This window comes from Suillus discolor (assembly GCF_016758755.1).
Source record: "Suillus discolor strain FC423 chromosome Unknown F5147scaffold_18, whole genome shotgun sequence".
Classification (NCBI taxonomy): domain Eukaryota; kingdom Fungi; phylum Basidiomycota; class Agaricomycetes; order Boletales; family Suillaceae; genus Suillus; species Suillus discolor.
This window is the reverse complement of record NW_024541265.1, coordinates 549448-568294: the sequence shown is the minus strand read 5'-3', so window position 1 is coordinate 568294 and position 18847 is coordinate 549448. Positions and strand designations below refer to the sequence as shown.

At 47.3% G+C, this 18847-nt stretch overlaps 7 protein-coding genes across 7 annotated transcripts; 4 read left to right on the top strand and 3 right to left on the bottom strand.

Annotated features, from left to right (window-relative positions):
- Positions 1-282: 282 nt before the first annotated feature.
- Positions 283-1044, bottom strand: F5147DRAFT_651512 (uncharacterized protein; the record flags this gene model as incomplete). The annotated part of the gene is made up of 5 exons (XM_041433543.1): positions 283-508; positions 566-610; positions 670-732; positions 808-912; positions 965-1044. 5 exons carry the CDS (start codon positions 1042-1044, stop codon positions 283-285), a joined length of 519 nt encoding a protein of 172 aa, XP_041294696.1.
- An 872-nt stretch (positions 1045-1916) lies between these two features.
- On the bottom strand, positions 1917-2698 carry F5147DRAFT_772053 (uncharacterized protein; the record flags this gene model as incomplete). The annotated part of the gene is made up of 4 exons (XM_041441314.1): positions 1917-2043; positions 2091-2493; positions 2541-2600; positions 2656-2698. 4 exons carry the CDS (start codon positions 2696-2698, stop codon positions 1917-1919), a joined length of 633 nt encoding a protein of 210 aa, XP_041294695.1.
- A 452-nt stretch (positions 2699-3150) lies between these two features.
- On the top strand, positions 3151-3557 carry F5147DRAFT_772052 (uncharacterized protein; the record flags this gene model as incomplete). The annotated part of the gene is made up of 2 exons (XM_041441313.1): positions 3151-3383; positions 3434-3557. The coding sequence occupies 2 exons, from the start codon at positions 3151-3153 to the stop codon at positions 3555-3557; spliced, it is 357 nt and encodes a 118-aa protein (XP_041294694.1).
- A 511-nt stretch (positions 3558-4068) lies between these two features.
- Positions 4069-7945, top strand: F5147DRAFT_772051 (uncharacterized protein; the record flags this gene model as incomplete). The annotated part of the gene is made up of 11 exons (XM_041441312.1): positions 4069-4455; positions 4503-4715; positions 4767-5135; positions 5188-5381; positions 5484-5598; positions 6094-6224; positions 6271-6665; positions 6721-6906; positions 6960-7098; positions 7153-7802; positions 7863-7945. 11 exons carry the CDS (start codon positions 4069-4071, stop codon positions 7943-7945), a joined length of 2862 nt encoding a protein of 953 aa, XP_041294693.1.
- A 1541-nt stretch (positions 7946-9486) lies between these two features.
- On the top strand, positions 9487-11877 carry F5147DRAFT_752682 (major facilitator superfamily domain-containing protein). The gene is made up of 16 exons (XM_041440221.1): positions 9487-9565; positions 9626-9691; positions 9754-9770; positions 9830-9913; positions 9968-10006; positions 10053-10073; positions 10129-10165; positions 10213-10284; positions 10341-10530; positions 10578-10628; positions 10677-10811; positions 10866-10988; positions 11046-11208; positions 11260-11328; positions 11383-11501; positions 11550-11877. Exons 1-16 carry the CDS (start codon positions 9541-9543, stop codon positions 11731-11733), a joined length of 1395 nt encoding a protein of 464 aa, XP_041294692.1. The 5' UTR covers positions 9487-9540; the 3' UTR covers positions 11734-11877.
- A 405-nt stretch (positions 11878-12282) lies between these two features.
- On the top strand, positions 12283-16504 carry F5147DRAFT_103750 (uncharacterized protein). Its single transcript, XM_041428036.1, has 7 exons — positions 12283-12474; positions 12531-12696; positions 12745-13188; positions 13240-13320; positions 13371-13958; positions 14008-15999; positions 16051-16504. The coding sequence occupies exons 1-7, from the start codon at positions 12332-12334 to the stop codon at positions 16165-16167; spliced, it is 3531 nt and encodes a 1176-aa protein (XP_041294691.1). The 5' UTR covers positions 12283-12331; the 3' UTR covers positions 16168-16504.
- F5147DRAFT_103742 (uncharacterized protein) lies at positions 16049-18735 on the bottom strand. Its single transcript, XM_041428035.1, has 3 exons — positions 18456-18735; positions 18282-18395; positions 16049-18221 (listed from the first exon to the last, which is right to left on the bottom strand). The coding sequence occupies exons 1-3, from the start codon at positions 18600-18602 to the stop codon at positions 16392-16394; spliced, it is 2091 nt and encodes a 696-aa protein (XP_041294690.1). The 5' UTR covers positions 18603-18735; the 3' UTR covers positions 16049-16391.
- Between the last annotated feature and the right edge of the window lie 112 nt (positions 18736-18847).

The following is an 18847-nucleotide window of genomic DNA, read 5'->3' as shown; positions in this document are numbered from 1 at the left end:
ACATTACTTGAAATATGTTGGGGTGTGAAGCTGCCCGACACCTATTTATTGCAGTTTAAGCAAATGCTTCGAAGAAGTTCAGCACATTTTGAGTAATTGTGACGTGATGGTGATTTAAACAAGTACGAACATGCAACTCTCGATACCATTATATTTGAAGTGGCGTCACAAGTATTGGAATAGTAATGATCCTCGGCTGAATTTTGTAAGCATCTCCACATCTATCTCGCTTACGGCTGCATAACACCAGAGCTCTTCGGTGGCAGCAGTCACCAATTTGCATCAATAGGACAAATTGCTGAGACGCTCCGTGATTGCAGCGGAGAAACGAGACTTCCCCCCATGGCATAACTGTACATATTCCTGAATAGACTCAAGTACTTCCAGGCGAACTGAAAGCATTGCAAGGACAATCTGTTGGTCCCCGGGGCCCCGAATCATTTGCGTGTATAGTGTGTTGAATATCGAACAGATCAGTAGGCTTGCCTCAGCGTCATCGACATTACAACTATGAGAACACAAGGTGTTCAGTATATCACATTGCTCAGAATTGATGTGGACATACATTACAGGGCGTGAAAGTTTCGTGACATGAATGTTGGTTAAGCAGCTGAAAAGAGCATGGTTGAGTCGTGGGCAAGCTGTAAAATGACAGTAATCAAGACTCACGATAACTTTGGCGGAGTTTGCATGTGTCGTCCTGAGGCGGAGGATGAGTCATGATGTGGAGGACTAGATATTTGTGTGCGTTGGAGGATTGATACGGAATCAGCTTGATTTCTGTGACCAAAAGCTTGTTGAACGTACCTGGAAATATCTATGCCAGATGCCCCACCAGAGTCCATGATTTGGCTGGCCATCTTTTTGGCTTGGTACTTGGCTGCCATTTTGACGCTGATTTCCTCTTTCTTCCTGTATACACGGGTCAGTGCTGCCCGGCTCAGATATTTTAGCAATGCCAGACCTTTCATAGTACATCCTTCTGTAAACTCGAGCTGCATTTTTCTTCTCCTCAGGTGTGTTGTAGATGAGTGGATGCACCATCGTGCACTGTATGTGATAGTAAGTGAGGGACAACTTGAATGTTCAAGTTAGTACACCGTAATGTGACACAGATGCAAAGCCAAACACTGGCATGAGCAACTTCAAGTGAATTTGCTAGCACTCATGTCTTCACTCGCTGTTGCATCTCGCTGCTTCAAGTTTGTTCTTCCCATCCTTAGATATAGTTCTTAGTTTCTTAGTAATTAAACTATAGTCATTCTACTAGAATACAGCTGGTTTCAGGAAACACGCCACAGGACAAAGTATTTATAGGAGATTTTGGTTTAGAATAACTCATACGACATATAAACGAGGTCGTTCTAATAAAATACATGGTAGGATACTCCCGTCACATTCAGCAATCATAGACTTCATACATATGATACTCAGCTTTGAGGTGTGTTGAGCTTGCAACACGACTTTAGCAGGATTTGGGTCAGATGATTGATTGAGGCAACGTTCTCAGACTGTCTATCTCAGAGTTCAACGTTCAACGTTCAATATTAATGTTCAACTGTACACGCGTGATCATTATATTGATTGATGTTTCATTGCTATCAAACAACCGGTTTCAATGTCATTTCTGCCATGATATGTCAGGATTGCAGTCTATACCATGTTCTGTTATCAATTTCTGATATATGCTACAGTGTCTTGTCTACTACAAAGTGAGTGCTTGTCTACTCTCCCGGCCGCACTGTCGAACCATTATGGAAACCTTCTAGACAAGCAGGGAGAAGTTTATATTTGAAGTGTTCAGAATTTCTTATTGATTTCCTGATACGAGCATCCAGAATGTCAAAATGATTCACCAGCCGTGAGAAGTATTCATACATGGTACATATGTCTACAGATCGAGCAAGAAATGCTACTCATTCGATTACTTCGGTATCCCCACAGTCAATTGCTTCCTCAATCAATCTAATCCCCTGAGCAACAGTGCGAACTCTGGAATAGAATGAACGGCTCACCCTGGTCACATAACTAGATGTCTGTTGCCTGTAATACTAATCAGTAGACAGTCTTGAAGTCAAAGTACCACTCACCAAGTTGCAACAACACCAATGCGACGCCCACAGCTGATCCAGTAGAAAGGACCGACATAATTGGGCTCAGGAATGATGTATATCACCCCGTGATGAGTCCGCGTGTAAGTTGCAGCAGTAACAACCGGGGGTGCAGTAACCAGTGGTGGGGTGGAAGCAATTGCAGTAGTTGCCAGTGTGGTGGCCATGAGTGGAATGGTATGAGGAGTGATGACGGATGGTGCAGTGGCCACAGGTGGAATGGTAGCAGCAGGAGCTGCAATAGTGACTCCTTGAGCAGCAGTAGCCACTTCCTGAATAGCAGCAACGACTGCGTTCTGTACGACCCCCTGCAGGACAGAGGTTAATGAGGCAGCATCGTTGCTGCTGATGTTCAATTGTGTGAACAGTGCCGCTATAGAATCTAAACCAGCCATTAGAAGAGGCAGAATAACCAAGGGATTGACACACCACCACTGGAAGGACCGACAATGGACGCCACAGGCACACGGCTATTAGTGCTGGAGGTCACTGTTGAGTGGGTCACAACATTAGAAGAGTCAGAAAAACCAAGGGATTTACGCACTGCCATTGGACGCTGCAGGCACTTGACTATTAGAGGAGGTCATTGTTGAGTGGGTCATGATATCGAGTGTTAGAAACTTGCAACTCACCTGCATTATTATATACACATAGCTACGCAAATTTGCAAGTTCCTTGCGCATCAAGTACATAATCTGCGGAGTATGAAACATAATTACCTATTTTGTACAATATTCATCCAGCCATCATGTAAGTAGACACACAGAGCCGCTGTGTTCTTCAGCTACTCGACTATTTAGGTCATCACCCTCGAGCCGCCGAGCAGAACTTTGCTTCTGACGACCTTCTCAGCGATTCACCACTATAGTCAACAACCTCAGCAGTAATGAAGTGCAGGCTTTGTTATTCAGGCTACTCGACTATTCAGGCCATCACCCTTGAGCCGCCGAGCAGAATTTGGCTTCTGACGCCCTTCTCGGTGATTCACCACTGTATTTAACACCCCCAGCAGTGACAAGGTACGTAGAGAACTATAGCTATGTTCATATTCATTGACAACACACCTTCCACTGCAGTATGCCCTGAGATCACCGCCATTCATGAGCACACTGCTGCTTTCCTTCCTGCTGCCCAAGCAATGGCTGATGAATGTTTTCTCCATCATTACTTGGGGGTATATTATAACATCCCAGCATGTAGCAAGCAACCCCCTTGGAACCCACCTTTCTATTGTGTCACCCACGGCCATGTAGTAGGTGTTTTACCCAGCTGGTGAGTACCCTAGTTGTTAGATGGATTATATATATATATATCTACTCTAGGGAGCACGCTCTAAATGCCGTTCTTGGCATCCCCGATTTCAAGTACGAGGAAGTTGACACTATTGCCATTGGTGAGGAAAAGGTTAGGCAGGCAATTGAGAAAGGCAAAATTGAAATTGTATAAGGGCATTAACACTAGTTACCATCGTCCCCTTCAGCTTCGTCCTGTATATACTATGCAGAGTAGTTAACCGATCTTTCTCTATATCCAACACCATCCATTTCAATTACAATGACCATTACTCAAGATTCCTCCATACAATCCGTCAACGAGATCAGAGTCTCCCTTGAAGATATCAAGATGAGATTTTTCAACGTGCTCAAGAATGTAATGTCATTGCAGCACTCGACACTGGCAGTGGAAAGACTTTCATCAGTATTTTGCTCATCAAATGGATCATGCTACAAGAGTGCTCGCAGCAAAGTCATCGTATTTCTGGTACCCAAGGTAGCTCTGGTCGAACAACAGGCCAACTTTATCACCACGCACACTCCTTTGGGAGTCAAAAGTTCAGTATTGCTTACATAATTGCACAATGATTCATCTAGTTTATCGTTTATACCGTTCGTTTATCTCCAAATAAGCAATAACAATATACAGTCTACACGGTGACACCTTGCAGCCCCCCTGACAGATGGATCCAAATATTCCTGAGGGTCCACGACCACCTCTGTCTTATCCTACTCAAGAAATACAGGTCAGGGACCTCAGGATTACATCCAGGCAGGCCAACAGCCGTCACAAACGCACATGCTTAAATTCATATATTCCACTAGCCAGCTCTCAACCTTCTGTCTACTACACGTCTGTAACATTCTCCTTGCGCCGCGAAGGCGGAATAACAGCCTCCCGCCGGCACATTCTATGCGCATCACAATCACAATCTAATTCTCACCCTGAATCTGACGGACAAGTTTCTGAAGGCATCAGTTATGATGATGCTAATTTTGGGTACATGGATGGGCATGTAGATGCAATTGATGATGCCCCAGTCACATCGAAGCGAAAACGCACCACGGCTGTAAGTGTTGGCTGGTCATAATTTTGCTTCACTGATTTTATTTTCAGGATAACCCCCTTCTAGTGTGGTTAAGCGATCGTGATGAGTATCTGGCAGAAATGCTTCGGATGGATGGCAGAGGGGACTATACTTCAGATACTTGCTGCAAATGTGCCTCTGCTCCTGCTCTGTTCCGATGCGACGACTGTTGTGACATGCAGCTATACTGCGGAGACTGCACTGTTTGCAATCATTTGCAGAGCCCCACTCATCGCATCAAGGTTTGTCTTTATTCATTCTGAGTGCTTGAGTCGGGAGTTAATTTACTTTAGGAGTGGACGGGGTCATTTTTCATGGCTACATCACTCAAGAAGCTTGGTCTGAGGATCCAGCTGGGGCACACAATTGGTGAAAGCTGTATCCTGCCTCGCAAGTCATTCAACGACAACTTCCTACTCATCGATACAAATGGAATCCACGAGATGGCGGTCGACTTTTGTGCCTGTGAGACATCCCAGACTCATACAAAACAACTCTTGCGCATGGGATGGTTCCCCTCAACAACTGTGGATCCAAGGACGGCAGCAACCTTCCGGCTATTGCACCATTACCATATCTTGTCTTTTGAGTCCAAGGCATCCGCATATGAATTCTATCACTCGCTTGTCCGTATATCTGACAATGTTGGTTTAATTAAGAAGGTTGGCGTTTTGCTGGGTTGATCTTACATGGACTAAACTAACTCTAATTCAGGATCGCTATGAATCCTTCATGCGTATGGTTTGCGAGTGGCGACACCTGAAACTGTTGAAACATTTTGGTCGCGGTCACGATCCTGTCAGTGTGAGTGGTACCAAAGAGGGCGAATGCGCTGTGCTCTGTCCGGCTTGCCCACAGCCTGGCAAAAATATGCCCCCTGACTGGAAAGAGGCGCCAAAATCCAAACAGTGAGCCTCTTGTCATTTTCAAACATAAAGCAACGCACTAATCGTACATAGATGGCTGTATTCGTTGTTCGTGGCTATCGACGCCAATTTTTGATTGAAAAGACGGGATATATCCTGTGATGAAGCGGACCCAAGTCTCTCAAAGGGATGGTCATACTTTGTGGAAGAGGAGAAGTTCAAGTCCCATCTCAAGGAGCATTTGTCCGAGACACAGGAGGTATGTAAACAGTCTGGTCCAAGATGTCGCTAACAGTACCTTCCCAGAAAAGTTCCTGCTCGAACCATAATGCTGTGAATATGGCTGAGACAAAGCTATCACAGGGCCTTGCAGCTACTGGAGTAGGGACAGTCGATTGCACGTAGGGAACTGCATGGGTATACCCCCGGGTTTTTGGCGGGTTTTGAGTATTTGGGATGGTAGCCCTTTATTCTGCGACAAAAACAAAAAAAAGTTTATGCAAAATGATCCAGGATTGGCTGAGATATTGCTAGTCCAACAACTCAGGCTAAATCTTCAAAGCTCATCCCTCCACATATCAATCTTTGCAGGTGGGTACTCAAAATGTCAAAAAACTCACAAAATCATGACTTGCTTGCAAAGATTGATGTGTGGAGGGATGAGCTTTGAAGATTTAGCCTGAGTTGTTGGACTAGCAATATCTCAGCCAATCCTGGATCATTTTGCATAAACTTTTTTTTGTTTTTGTCGCAGAATAAAGGGCTACCATCCCAAATACTCAAAACCCGCCAAAAACCCGGGGGTATACCCATGCAGTTCCCTAATTGCGCGCGACATAACTTCAAGCGCCCGAATGGCGTTGGGGACCTACAAAAAGGGGAAAAGTGCGTGTGTCACTTGTGAAGCTGCTTTGACTAATTCAATTTTCAGGTACATGAACATGGACTACCTGTTTTTCTCCACACTTCGCAACAACTGTCTCGACGTTCTGAACGTATCGTATGACATTGCGTGTCAATGGCACAAGAATCTATGGAGTCGCATGGAGTCGCTACCCGAGTCACACCATATATCCTATTTGCGCATTTTTATTTGGTTCTTCATCCCCAAGTTCCACCTTCCAGCACATATCAAGAAGTGTCAGACAATGTTCTTTTTCAATTTCATGCGTTTTGTGGGTCGTACAGATGGGGAGGCGCCCAAGCGTGGTTGGTCCAACATAAATCCAGTCGCATCAAGTACAAAGGCAATGGGACCCGGCTGTCGTAGGGACACATTAGACGATCATTTTGGGGATTGGAACTGGAAAAAAGTCGTTGGCTTAGGTATGTGATTTACGCTCACTCATTATTCTTGTTTGGTTAATAATTATGGGGTCAGGCGCATATCTCATCCATAAAATGCAGGAAGCTGTCATTGAGAAGGCTGATCACGAGGCTGCGTTCCAGGAGTTCAATGCTGCGATTTCCTCCGACCACAGGTCAGCATGGACAGTGGAGATGGAGAAATGGGAGGAAAACCCCAATGACACATCAGTCACTAACCCCCTCGAGTCCAAGTCAATCCGTAAGCTTTATTTTACTATTCAAATTATATCTACTGAAGCGTCTATTATCCAGAAATCATGCAAGCTGCAGCCCGTCTGAAACTTGCGGAGATGGAAGCTGAAGAACTCGCTTGTGGGATTGACCTATCTCTGCACCCTGACATCTCACCAAGTGTACTTATCGCGTCGGGATTAGACCTCGAAGAGGAAGAGTAAGTGGCTTTACCTAAACGCTACCAGGTGAAGACAACTAACACCTGGGACAGACGTCGTGTGAGAGCAGTATCCGAAGGAATGGGTCTCCACATTTCCGATATACAGAAAGGCACACTTGCGCGAATGAGGAATGTCCTGCATCATAAGATCGAAACGTGGAGAAGTGCACAGGTTCTGTACATACCTGTGGTACAGATTCTCACTACTACTGTGGTTTCTGACCCTCATCAGCCGTTTGAGAATGCTGAGGATATCCGCCTGTGGTTGCCATCTAGTCTGAAAGGCAAACCATGTGATCCCCAACTTCAAGCTTACGAATGGGATTTGCGGTATGCCCAGGCCCATGATGCACTCGAAGAGCTTCGACAGTGCCTTCGTGTGCGCTGTTCTATGCTTACATTCAAGCGGGAGTGGGTTCGTGGTCAAGGCTCCAACACTCGTGCTCAGAATGCACTTGCTCGTGTGCACGGGCGACAAGTGGCATGTACGAAGAGATACAGGGTTGTGTGGGAGGCGCTGAAGACCCTGGCACCCCTCTTGAAGAAAGTGGGATGGCGAGGACGGCTGCAAGACCTGAAGGATGAAGACATGAAACCATTAGTGGACCCTTTCAGCAGAGAGACCGAAGGCCGCCACCACCTGACGTGGATCTGGATGATGACGGGTGTAGATACAGGTAGCGATGGGGGCGACGTGGATGGTTAGTTTTTGTTTGATTTTATAAGCTGTTACTGACAATGGTCTCTGAATCTTCTGCTAGGAGTTCGCGTGGAATGGTGCAAGTCCAGAGCAAGAGCAATGCGCTGGGTGGAGGAGATAGAATTGTTACAGGAAGAGATGTGAAGGGTGCTACAGTTTTTCAATTGGCAAGCCAACTGGTGGGACGAGCAGCAGGACCAGCTCGTCTGTGAGACAGCAGCTCAATGTGAGGGCTTGGTAGCATATGCTAACAAACAGGCACACATCCGACGTCAGCTCGCATCGCACTTTAGAGTGCTGTGGACCCCCTACCTTCCCCAGCTATCCCCTCCGACCTCGAGCCTCATATCAACCGCCGTACCATCACCGGACAACATGCAATTCCCCAACCTCATGCTACCTGTTTCATGTGCCTAGTGTAGTCAACCTTCTGTAGTGTAATTAATCTTCTATTGTGCCTAGCACTTCGTCGCAATGAACAGTCTTGATATTTTAGTTGCCAGGGAATAAAAATATGTAGTTGCTGAAGAATGAGAATATATAATTGCCGGATGATAGGAACACTACATATACAGACAGCTAGTGTACTGAGGGGCCGGGCTACTACTAGGGAGGCAGCTCTGATGGTTAGCACATTCTGATGCATTATAGACAGGCTAACAAGCATTGTTAATGCAATACAGTTGTGTGGTAAGTACCAGATATAATGCATTATGCCTACAGGGACTTGTGTTCTGACTTCGAGTCTGAGTGATGCGTGCAAATGGATGATAATTTCGATAGTGGGAAAAGAAGCTACATGAAAATTCCTAAGTCTAAAGTATATATCGTAGCACTGTTCAGAACCGAGAAGATAACGGTAATACATATTAAGGGTCTATAATGCAAGTAACGAAACATACGCGATATCACTTCTGAAATATAATCAGTCTAACGCGAATGAGATAAAATATGCATCAATGGACAAGCAGAGGACATGGATAGGACGGAGTAGGATGCGCGACGGAACCGATGAAAAGCGGATGCGAACCGAAGCGCGTGCGTGCGCCACGGCTGTCGGCCAACGATAGGAAGGATGTGTGCCGTGGTAGTGATAGCGCGCGCTGCACTAGGACCTGAGGGACACTGCAAAAATAGCCTCTACGAGGCTACAAGGACTACAAGCCCTACAACAGACTGGGGAAAGAGGGTGAACACGAGGATTCGGTCATATATAGTAGTGGTAACATTCCAAACATTCAATCTCCAGCTTCGCGTCGACATCCAAGTTCCAACACTGAGGTGTGTGTATATATGGTTGGTCAGTGATGTGATATAAATTGTTCGTTTGGACGTGAAATGGCAAGATTGTGGTTTCGCGGGTTGTGGGAAAATGGAGTCGGGGACTCGGCGCGTAGGCGCCGTTACGCATGAAATTAATTGCATGCCATTTCAGTGGAATTTACTCTGAAACATTCAGCATCAGCGCATTTTGCAGTGATTTTCATTGAAACTACTATCTACAGTGTCAGCTGGTGTGCTTTCAAATTGTTGTTTCCTCGACAATGCCAACTATATTCCCATGTGAAGCGGTCAGCAGATATACGAAGATTGTTGTGATGCTGTATTATATATTGCTTTAAATGACCCTTCTCATTTGTTCATCGGTTCTCTGATGCTCCAATGCAATCATGGTCCGCAATATCATATAAGCGTCGAATGGTTCTCAGGCATATAGACGCGTGTCCATCCTTTCCTGCATGGCACCTCCTACAGGAACTACTGGTGAGCACTGAACACAGGTTCACCTCGATGTCTGGACAGGATTGATTGAACGAAATGCAGGAACTCAACTCGGACGAAGGCAATGGGCCTTTGCGTTCGCTCTTGTGACGTCCTTATTTTTTACTTGTGAGTCATAGGTCTCTTTGTGGTATTGGTACCGAAATAACGAAGTTGACGGCGAACTGCAGGGGGTTTTGCCGGTGGTGTATGAATTCCCTGCATTTGCAAATATATTCCTCCAGCTGATCGAACCTTCGATAACAGCTTCTTGAAGTACTCAACGCACACTTCCAGACCGTATTCGGGATCTCCAAGCTTCAGAGCACACTCTTAGAATTAGCATACTTTGTAAGTGTCTGGTCCTTGGTGATAGCGCGATCGTTCTCGCTAATCGCATGTTAGGGTGCCTATTTCGTGTGGGCACCGTTCGCGGGTATATTTGTGAGTCACATCAGTGTTTCCTTCAGAGAAATACTAATCAGAGCAGATGAGACGAGTAGGATACAAGGTGACTCTTAATCTGGAGATCCACAAACCAGATAACGAACAGCTTCCACTTATAGAAAGGCATTCATATCGGCCTTGGCTTGTACTCCATTGGTATTGGTGTCCTCATTCATAAAATATACAGACTTACCATCTCTTAGGTGCCGTATTCTTCTGGCCATCCGCGAAATACGAAACATATGGAGGGTTCGTCGGGAGTACATTCGTAATTGGTAATTCAACTTACAAGAGCTATATCACTATAGTACTAATATCTTATCCTACCTAGGTTGCGGCCTCTCAACACTCGAGGTCGCGGCTAACTCCTACATATCTGTGCTTGGCACGCCTCAGTATGCTGCCGCCCGTTTGAACTTCAGTCAAGGGTTCCAAGGCGTCCCATCCTTTGCTGGACCTTTGATCGCTTCACGCTGGTTTTTCACTGGTGCCAATGCGACCAGTCTTGGCACTGTGCAATGGTCTGCCTGATAGCTTTTGTGTAAGCACCGTACTAAACTTTTATTAGGGTCTATCTTGCAGTCGCTGGCCTCGGCATAGTACTTAATATACTATTTTTGTGAGACCAATTTTTGCATGACGGAACACCCGTCCTAACCTTCAACAGCTTCTGCAACCTACCTGAAATCACAGAAGATGCTTTGGCTGAAGAGATAGATGAGGTTGGCATCACAGATGGCCAAGGACCTTTCTGGAAGCAATATCGCTGTATCTTTGGGTTTGTTGCCCAGACCGCCTACGTGTGCGTTTTTCTGGTTCTCTCCGGCTTGTGTAGTGGGCCTTAAATATACCACAGCGGTGCACAAGTAACCATCGCCTCTTTCGCCGTCAACTTCCTCGTTGACCAAGGAGTTGGTATCGACCAGTCAAAGGCTAGCCAGCTCTTCTCGTTCTGCCAGGTCACATTCACCGTAGGACGGTGAGACATGACACGATATTCTACCTTCATCGACATTCTGAATTTAATGGCTTACAGATTTCTTGGTGTATTGATGCTCAACTTTATCGACCCTGCCTTATTGCTAGCCTTCTATGGATTTTGTTGTTCGTTGTTCTGCCTATTGGTCTCTCAGCTTCCTGGGTATAGCGCTGTCGCATGTCTCTTCTGTCTGTTCTTCTTCGAATCCATTTGCTATCCTGTACGTCTCTTCCTCTTTTTGAGCTACACCTCATTTATCGTGTACTTTCAGTGCATCTTCACCCTAGGCACTAAGAACCTCGGAGTGCACACAAAGCGGGGTTCTGGTCTTATTGTTATGGTGAGTCCTCTCGTGTTCTGGCTGTCGTCGATTCGAGGTTCTCACTAAACTCAGGGTGTTGGGGGAGGGGCTTGGTACCCACCTGCACAAGGTGCCCTCGCTGACGCAACAAATACCCGTCACTCGTATCTTGTCCCAGTGTCAGGTTACATCGTCATGACCATTTACGCTGTGTAAGACCCAGCATTTTACAAGTTTGCATTGTTCTCAACTATATACAGCGGCCTTGTTGTCGACCAATCGAGGAAGAACGGATTCTCATTCCGCAACCGCGATGAGCTTACCGACAACTTGAAGCATACTCCTGATGACTCCTCTCCAACCGAGTCGCTCCCTGGTGATGCGAAAGGACGCTCGAGCAGTGAAAAGAAGGTGTTCAGTGACGAATTAGTTGGGGTTGCATGAAAATACACTCACAAGAAGCACGAATACCATGGCCTCCTCGATCCGTACAAGCATCCACTACCCCGCAGATATTATTAAATATCCATGTATATAACGATACCACTACCATCCGGTGAGTATCTATGACGGATACCTGAATGACGTGAGTTTGTATGATATTCATCGCCGATGCCTTGAACCGCTACATGATCTACGATTTACTCGAATATTGTCGCTCGAATTGACAGAAAACCCCTACCTTTAGAGTGTATGTGAGCTTCATGGCCTTTGATACGGGCGGATACGTATTTCCCGCAGTTCCAGTATTATGACTTTGTGGAACATCCTCAGGCTCGCTGCATTCAAATTATCTCCTGACACGACCCATATCGTAGTAGACTCGGAAGCTGAGATGTCACGGTACTAGTACAACTCGAGCCTTCAAAATGTCGCTAACTCTGTTTTCGGTCTATGTTATCATTTGTTTAAATTGTTTTACATCGAGGGCTTTGCATCATGTGACTCATGGACCATAATTTGTTTGGCAAGAGCCTCTAATCCAAACAAAATCCTTGAAGCAATCGACGTGACGACTTGGAGTTTGACTTCGGTTTAAATAATGCTACTGCAATGGTGCACACTCAGTCCTGCAGGCCCATCCAAGCTCTCTGCTATCAGATTCTCGTCACCAAGCAGAGTGCATTCGATCAAGATATTTCCCACAGACGTGCAGCCCTTTGGTCAGTGTCCAAACATCATCGCGTAAGTGCAACTATTCCTGATCATGCTGCGTGACATAGAGATAACCATATAGTCAGCCGCACAGAACCAGAAGCGTTCTTTCTTGATGTATATTTCAATGCCTACCCCGTGGGCTCACCGGTAGACGCGAAGCAAAAGCTCAAGGCACCTAATGCACTCATGCCAACCGTCATCCCATACGCAGGCGGTATAGTGGAATATGCAGTGAACATGGGCTCTGAGGTATTTTGAATGCCACTTATATATTGTCTTTTCCAACTTAATTCTCAGTTCGCGACTCGTTTAATGATTGTACGTGGAGACTTTGAAACAGTATCAATGGCAATATACGGCGATGTCGTTTCAGATAGCCCACCCAAGTCAACTACTTACTCTCCCCTCTCGCTACCCACCCATTCCTCTGTTCCCCTCGTGCCTGCCTTAGATGCTGCAAAGAGCAACGACCCAACCGCTCTTGCGAGGAATCTGCTGGCACTAATTCCCAATGCGCCCTCCCTTTCCCTCGTCATCCGCCTTATGTTCTGCCTCAAGCAACCTAATGATGACTGGGAGCTCCCGGAATTTCCGCATCTTTACTCCGACCTGAACGAGGAAGAAATGGATATCGATTTAGATACTGCGTTCCGATCTTTGAGTCGTCCTGTGGTGGATGACATTTCATCAGAGCAATTGCATCGTTTTGCAAAGAAAGTCTCAGAGGCAGTCGGTCCCAGGGTACGTCTTCCGAAGTCAACCCCCACCTAAACCCATTAACTTCTTTCGTAGGACGATGCACAGTCATATCTCATTGCAGGCATTCTCTCTCGCTCTGCTTCGCAGACTCCTGAGTTTGCACAGGCTTTGATGGTAGGTCAATTCTTAGGCGCACAAAAATACTTGTTTTCACACTCTCGCAGCAAGCGCTCGAACTTGAGACAATATTTGACCCATCAACTTTGGATGAAGACGCTTTATTCACACTTCTGGATGCAACAACAAATCCAGATATATCGCGGTTGTTGAAGGCGTCGTGGTTTCTTAATGTCCTACGAGCTGTCCTTGCGCCGCCGACAGTGACCCCCGAGATGAAGAAGGCTTGTCGACGGTTAAGTGATCGGGTAGGATCGTGGACAGTCTTTGATCAAGCGCTATCCGGGGTTCCAGATGCAGATTACACCAGGGCAGCGCTGTTTCTAAAGGACATTGGAAAGGAGGAAAAGAGTTTTGGCATATGGCTGTCGTGTATCACCACTCATGAGGACCTTCTTGCGAAGATCAGAGATGCACCGGCATACGAGGGCGTGTATCCGCCAGATTTGATGTCGGGCTTGAACCCTTCTGAGGATATATCTCATTCGGAGTTCATGGCGTTCGTTAGGGCATATGTTGGAGTTGCTTCAGTGCTAGCTGTGTACGCCTGGTCGGACAGTCTTCCAAATTTACATTGTCGCGAGCGCACTCTGGGTGTTTTGCGCTTGTGGCAGGAAATTCCTGGATATCGTGCGGTATGTCATACCTATCATTACTTTGCCCAACTTCTGACGAATATATCAGATCATCTCCCCCCTACTACTTCTACCCCAAATGACCTTCCGCCTGGAATGCATGACAATTGGGAATGACCCACCCACAACTGCAGGGATCAACGCTGAGTCCCTTCTTTACGCACTTGCAGCCAACCCGCAAAGTTTCCTCAATTCTGATTTCGTTCGCTGCGTGAGGAGTTGGGAACCATGGAGCTTAACATGGATCAACGAGCGCGAACGAGCAGACATAGAGCGCGCCGCCAAAATCGCAGCCGAAGGCGTTCGCGGGGCCGTAGAGGAACTCGTTGCGTTTGCAAAAGAAGGTCACGACGCAATTTTGGATCAAGGCAGGATACGGGCTCTTAGGGTTGCTATGGCTGTCATCATGCACACGCTAGAGGATAATACCGAGAGCGGAACCAAATGTGGTGACTGGACGGTGTTGGAGGCTGTGTGGGGTGAACATACGCATGGACTTTTGAATTATGCCATCGATGTGTTTACTCGTATCAGCGTGGAGGTGAAGCAAGGGTTCTCATTGACGCCTTCTCCATCACTTACGATTGGTCTTGAACCGCTCTTACTCGTGACGAACGAGAGCCTCCTCCTCATTGCGAGCTTATATGCATTCTCCATTACCACAAGCCGTGCAGTCCGGATGCTCGTGAGCGGCGTTTTGGATATGTACAGCTGTGCTGATGTCGCATCCCACGAATCTGTCGCAAACAGCGCAGTACGGGACGCCGCACTCCTTACCAAACATGCCTGTGCCAACGTACTCTGTGCGTTTTCAAGGAACTTGCAAGATCAATCCAAGTGTGGCCTATCTGTAGTTCTCCGCACGCTCTTTGAACAGGGGCTCCATTTTGATAATGTCGATCCTACGAGAAGACTTTTAAGTGCTTTTTACCTGGTCCTTCGAGTTCTAGCAGATGACGGGGACCTACCCGTGGGCTGGATGCCCATTGTCATTCCTCAAATTCTAACTCCCCTCACACTCTTCTTCCGTCATCTCGAACCCGCGCACAAGGTCCAACTGGTCCAGCGACTTGTCAACCTCGACCGGGGTGTGTTGGGGCTGGGTGACTTCCTCGTCCAAGGGGAGGTGAAGAGACTCGCTGGTCTTTTGAAGGTGATGACCGAAAGAGGGGTTGTCACACAGTGGGAAGTGGGCGCAGGACTCGAGTTTGTGGCAGGGCTCATAGAAGGTGAAGACGGCGACTGGTGTATATCCTCATTATACCAATCGGAGTGGGGAACCGTTATGACCGGCTTACTCGAAGCCAGCCTCTATTCAAGACATCTTGGAATGATTGCCGGGCGGTTAGCTGAGAATCCAGAGTCTCTAGGGATTGAGCTCAGACTTTCTGTCGTTGCTGTACTCTTGTGCGGTGTGCAAGTGCAAGAGCCGAGCGTACGCAGGATGAACGCCTTCGGCTTGATCTCTGCTGTCCTCGAGACGACCGACGAGAAAGACAGGGATCCCGAACGACTGCTCTGGGAAGTAGGACACGCACTGGGCGCAGTAGTAGAATCAAATGACAACCTCTCTTCCCTCGACTCCGAGAGCGTCGTCAACACGCTCCTACTCCTCGATTCTCCCTCCCAATCCGATCTCCACGGGCTCACCTCCGAGCAATGGGTCAAGCTATGCACCCACTTGGAAACATCGTTACCACCCAACATGCTCTCTATGCTCCCCATCATCAAAGGCTTCCATCCCTTCCCATCCCCGCCACCAACAATCTCATTCCTTCCATCGACCCTCACGATGCCCCTTTGCGACCTGATTTCGCTCCTTCAACCACCAGCCCCCCTACCCAGCACTCCACCACCAAAGCGCAAATCACCCAGCCAAGACGTCCTAGGCCTCGTGGCTATCTCCCCACCAACAGCAGTACTGCGCTCTCCAGCTGTAACGGGCCTCACAAAGACGTATACACGGAATGATTTTCGTGAGTTGAGGCAGTTACCGAGTGCAAGGCAGAACACGAGTAGGTTGCCGAGTATGCATGTCGATGTGGGTGTTTTTCTTTTTTTTAGTACTCAGACATCTAACTATCGCATGCAGGATTTCCTCCAGGTCGAAATGTCATCTTCACCACTCGTTCAGCCTGTAGCGCCTTCGGGAGATATGTTGAATCTTTCCCCATCGTTTAACATGGGACAAGAGAATGGGTATATTTAAAATTTGGAAATGTTGTTGCTGTCGTCGTCGGTGTTGTCCTTATTGCTTTGGATTTGAGTCGGATCATATTCATATTGCGTGCGTGCGGTACATTGTCCTTGTCCTAGTTCTTTGTTCTTGGAATGTAATGTGTAAGATAAGATATGTCTGTATACTACAATGCTACAAGCCCATGCACTGCCATAATAAATCATCAAGTCATGTCGCAGAATCAATAAATAAATCTAGCGTGGACGTCGTCTTCGAACGTCATGGAAAGAGGGGTGCGGTAGATCTGAGGCTGGGGATAGGGACTGTTGTGACAGTGGTGGCAGCGAGCGGAAATATCGATCCATATCAGATTGATCGAATTCTGATGGGGGCACAGGTGAGAACGGCGATTCCGGTTCCAGTTCCAGTTCCGATGACGACTTGGTAGCCGTTGCTGTTGGTTTCAACACAGCATCAGGCACCTTCGCCCTCCCACTCCCAATCCTATACATCCTCTTCCTCCTCGCCTTAACAACAGGTCTCTCACCCACCTGCTCCTTACTCAACGTTCTCGGAGGAACACTCCGTACCGTGAAATGAGCGAGCGGGCGTGTATAGGGTGATAATGTGTGGTTCGACTGGGATAGGGTGCTTAGTTGGGAGATGGTGTTGTTGAGGACGGGGCGGAGGATGACGGGGTCTGGATCCGGGTCTATGGTGTGCGTGTGCGTGGTACTCCAGGTGTCAAAGTGGTTTATATTAGAGGAGGAAGAGACGGAGAGGCGACGCGAGGAAAGGGATGATTTGAGGGATTTTTCTGTATTTGTGTTTGTGTCTGGGGTTGTGGCTGCGTCTGGGGGTGTGATGGAAGAGGGTGGGGTGTCGATGACGCCGCTGCTTGAGGAGAATTGGGTTTCGAGGCTGGAGGGAGTGATGGGGCGAGGTAGGTGAGATTGTGTGGGGATATCGTATCCGGGCTCTGACCGTGTATGGAGGCGCGGCACGCCATAAAGCGCAGGAGTAACAGGAAAATACGGGTTGAAGTTAGAATGCTGCTGATGAAAGGATAAGCGGGTGGGATGCGACGGACGGGTCTGAGGGTCTGAGCGGACAGAAGTTGCATCTGGCAAATGGGATGTTTTTGAAGGAGTCTGAATCATGGATTGGGAATGGTACACTCGCGGACGGGTAATAGTGCCACCACCCACTGCAGGCAGCGTTTCGTATTCCGTGACAGGCTCCTCGACGGTAGTTGGGGGTGGTGGATACTCTGGTACTGAATCTTCCCAGTCGACAACATCGAATGAACCCTGCTCTTCTTCGCCTTCCAAGCTTTCGTCTTCTCCGGGCTCTTCAGCGAGATCTCCAAGACCCATGTTACGTGTGAAGAGACGGCTGAAGGATGAGAAGACGCTCTTTGTTGGGAGCCCTTCTGGACGGAGGCCGTATGTTGGGTCAAAGATTTCTTGCTCGGGATTGGAGGAAGATGGGTCTGATACTGGCGGACTCATGTGAGAGGGAGTGGGGGAAGTTCGGATACTTCTACGAGCTGAACTTGATACGGAAGCACCCGATATCGAGTGTGCGCGACCGTAAGAGAGGGAGCCAAGGGATTGTTGGCGGAGCATGTGTAACCCGATACCAGAAATGCCAGGTGATATGTATGTAAGGTCAGGTGTAGAAACAACATCGAAAGCTCGGGGTCGCGATATAGGTGCTCGCTTGTCGAGATATGGCGTCTCTACTTTGGCTTTTACCCACTGTTGACTGAGACGATGTATGATTCCCGGTAGATCCTCCCTGAACATCTGCCTAAGCTGGCCTTCGATCTCGCGTTGGATGAACTTCTGGATTACAGCGATGGAGTCGAATGTGCTATTTATATCTACGTTCTGGAGGGGATCTGTCTTGAATACGAGTGTGATGCCTTTTTGCTTTGAGACGACTAGGACGACATAAGAGTTGAGTTTGAAGTGGGAGAGGCGGAGGAGCATTGGAACTACAAGAGGGTCTTTGGCAGCCAGCATGCCTCGAGAGCCTGTCATGATATGTATATCAGGTTGCTTGTGATTCAAGGGATTTGCCTGATGAAGAAATTGTTAATATGATGGAAAGAAGGGGATACAAGTAGCAGCACTAAACACCTGCACTTTGGTCTTGAGTACGATATGTGCGTCTCCTGCGTAAGTGAAACGAAATATACCGCGAAAGTGGTCCATTGTCAAGTCACCGATATCCCGAATTTCGAGTTCTGGTGGCTGTCAGGTGGTATGAGTGAGGTGCAAGGTACGGTGAAGTTTGAACCGTGCAGAACCCACCTGCGTTCCCATTTCAAGTTCTACGACTTCAATCTTGTCAGCGATGACTGGCGGTTTGTTACCCTTGTTGAGGGCGTTATTGAGCATCTGGATAGCATCTGTATGAAACTGGTCGGAAAAGCGTGGCCATTCGAATGTGAACGACATTTCTGTGTGTTGACTGCTGTCGTTTGCAAGCCAGCCAGCATTCAAAAGATTCGAAGATGACCATAAGACATGGCCGTGGAATAGTTAGTGTCCTGAGCCCAAATTAACACTGCCATCCTCGAGGCCATGTAGCGTAAATTTGCAAGTCAACTAATTTTAATTAGTAATTTACTTGTAAATTTGACGAATTTAACGGTCAATTAGGGTAAATGTGTCCCAGATTTTTGCATCCGGAAGTCCCTCAA

Excerpts from the sequence above, each read along its gene's own strand:
- F5147DRAFT_752682 (XM_041440221.1), top strand. The coding sequence starts at position 9,541 with ATGGCACCTCCTACAGGAACTACTG. Across the intron at positions 10,007-10,052 it reads CACCGTTCGCGGGTATATTT|ATGAGACGAGTAGGATACAA; the intron begins GTGAGTCACATC and ends TAATCAGAGCAG. Across the intron at positions 10,074-10,128 it reads TGAGACGAGTAGGATACAAG|AAAGGCATTCATATCGGCCT; the intron begins GTGACTCTTAAT and ends TTCCACTTATAG.
- F5147DRAFT_103750 (XM_041428036.1), top strand. The coding sequence starts at position 12,332 with ATGCTACTGCAATGGTGCACACTCAGTCCTGCAGGCCCATCCAAGCTC. Across the intron at positions 12,697-12,744 it reads CAGTGAACATGGGCTCTGAG|TTCGCGACTCGTTTAATGAT; the intron begins GTATTTTGAATG and ends CTTAATTCTCAG. Across the intron at positions 13,189-13,239 it reads CAGAGGCAGTCGGTCCCAGG|GACGATGCACAGTCATATCT; the intron begins GTACGTCTTCCG and ends CTTCTTTCGTAG.
- F5147DRAFT_103742 (XM_041428035.1), bottom strand. The coding sequence starts at position 18,602 with ATGTCGTTCACATTCGAATGGCCACGCTTTTCCGACCAGTTTCATACA. Across the intron at positions 18,396-18,455 it reads AACTTGAAATGGGAACGCAG|CCACCAGAACTCGAAATTCG; the intron begins GTGGGTTCTGCA and ends ACCACCTGACAG. Across the intron at positions 18,222-18,281 it reads TACTCAAGACCAAAGTGCAG|GCAAATCCCTTGAATCACAA; the intron begins GTGTTTAGTGCT and ends TTTCTTCATCAG.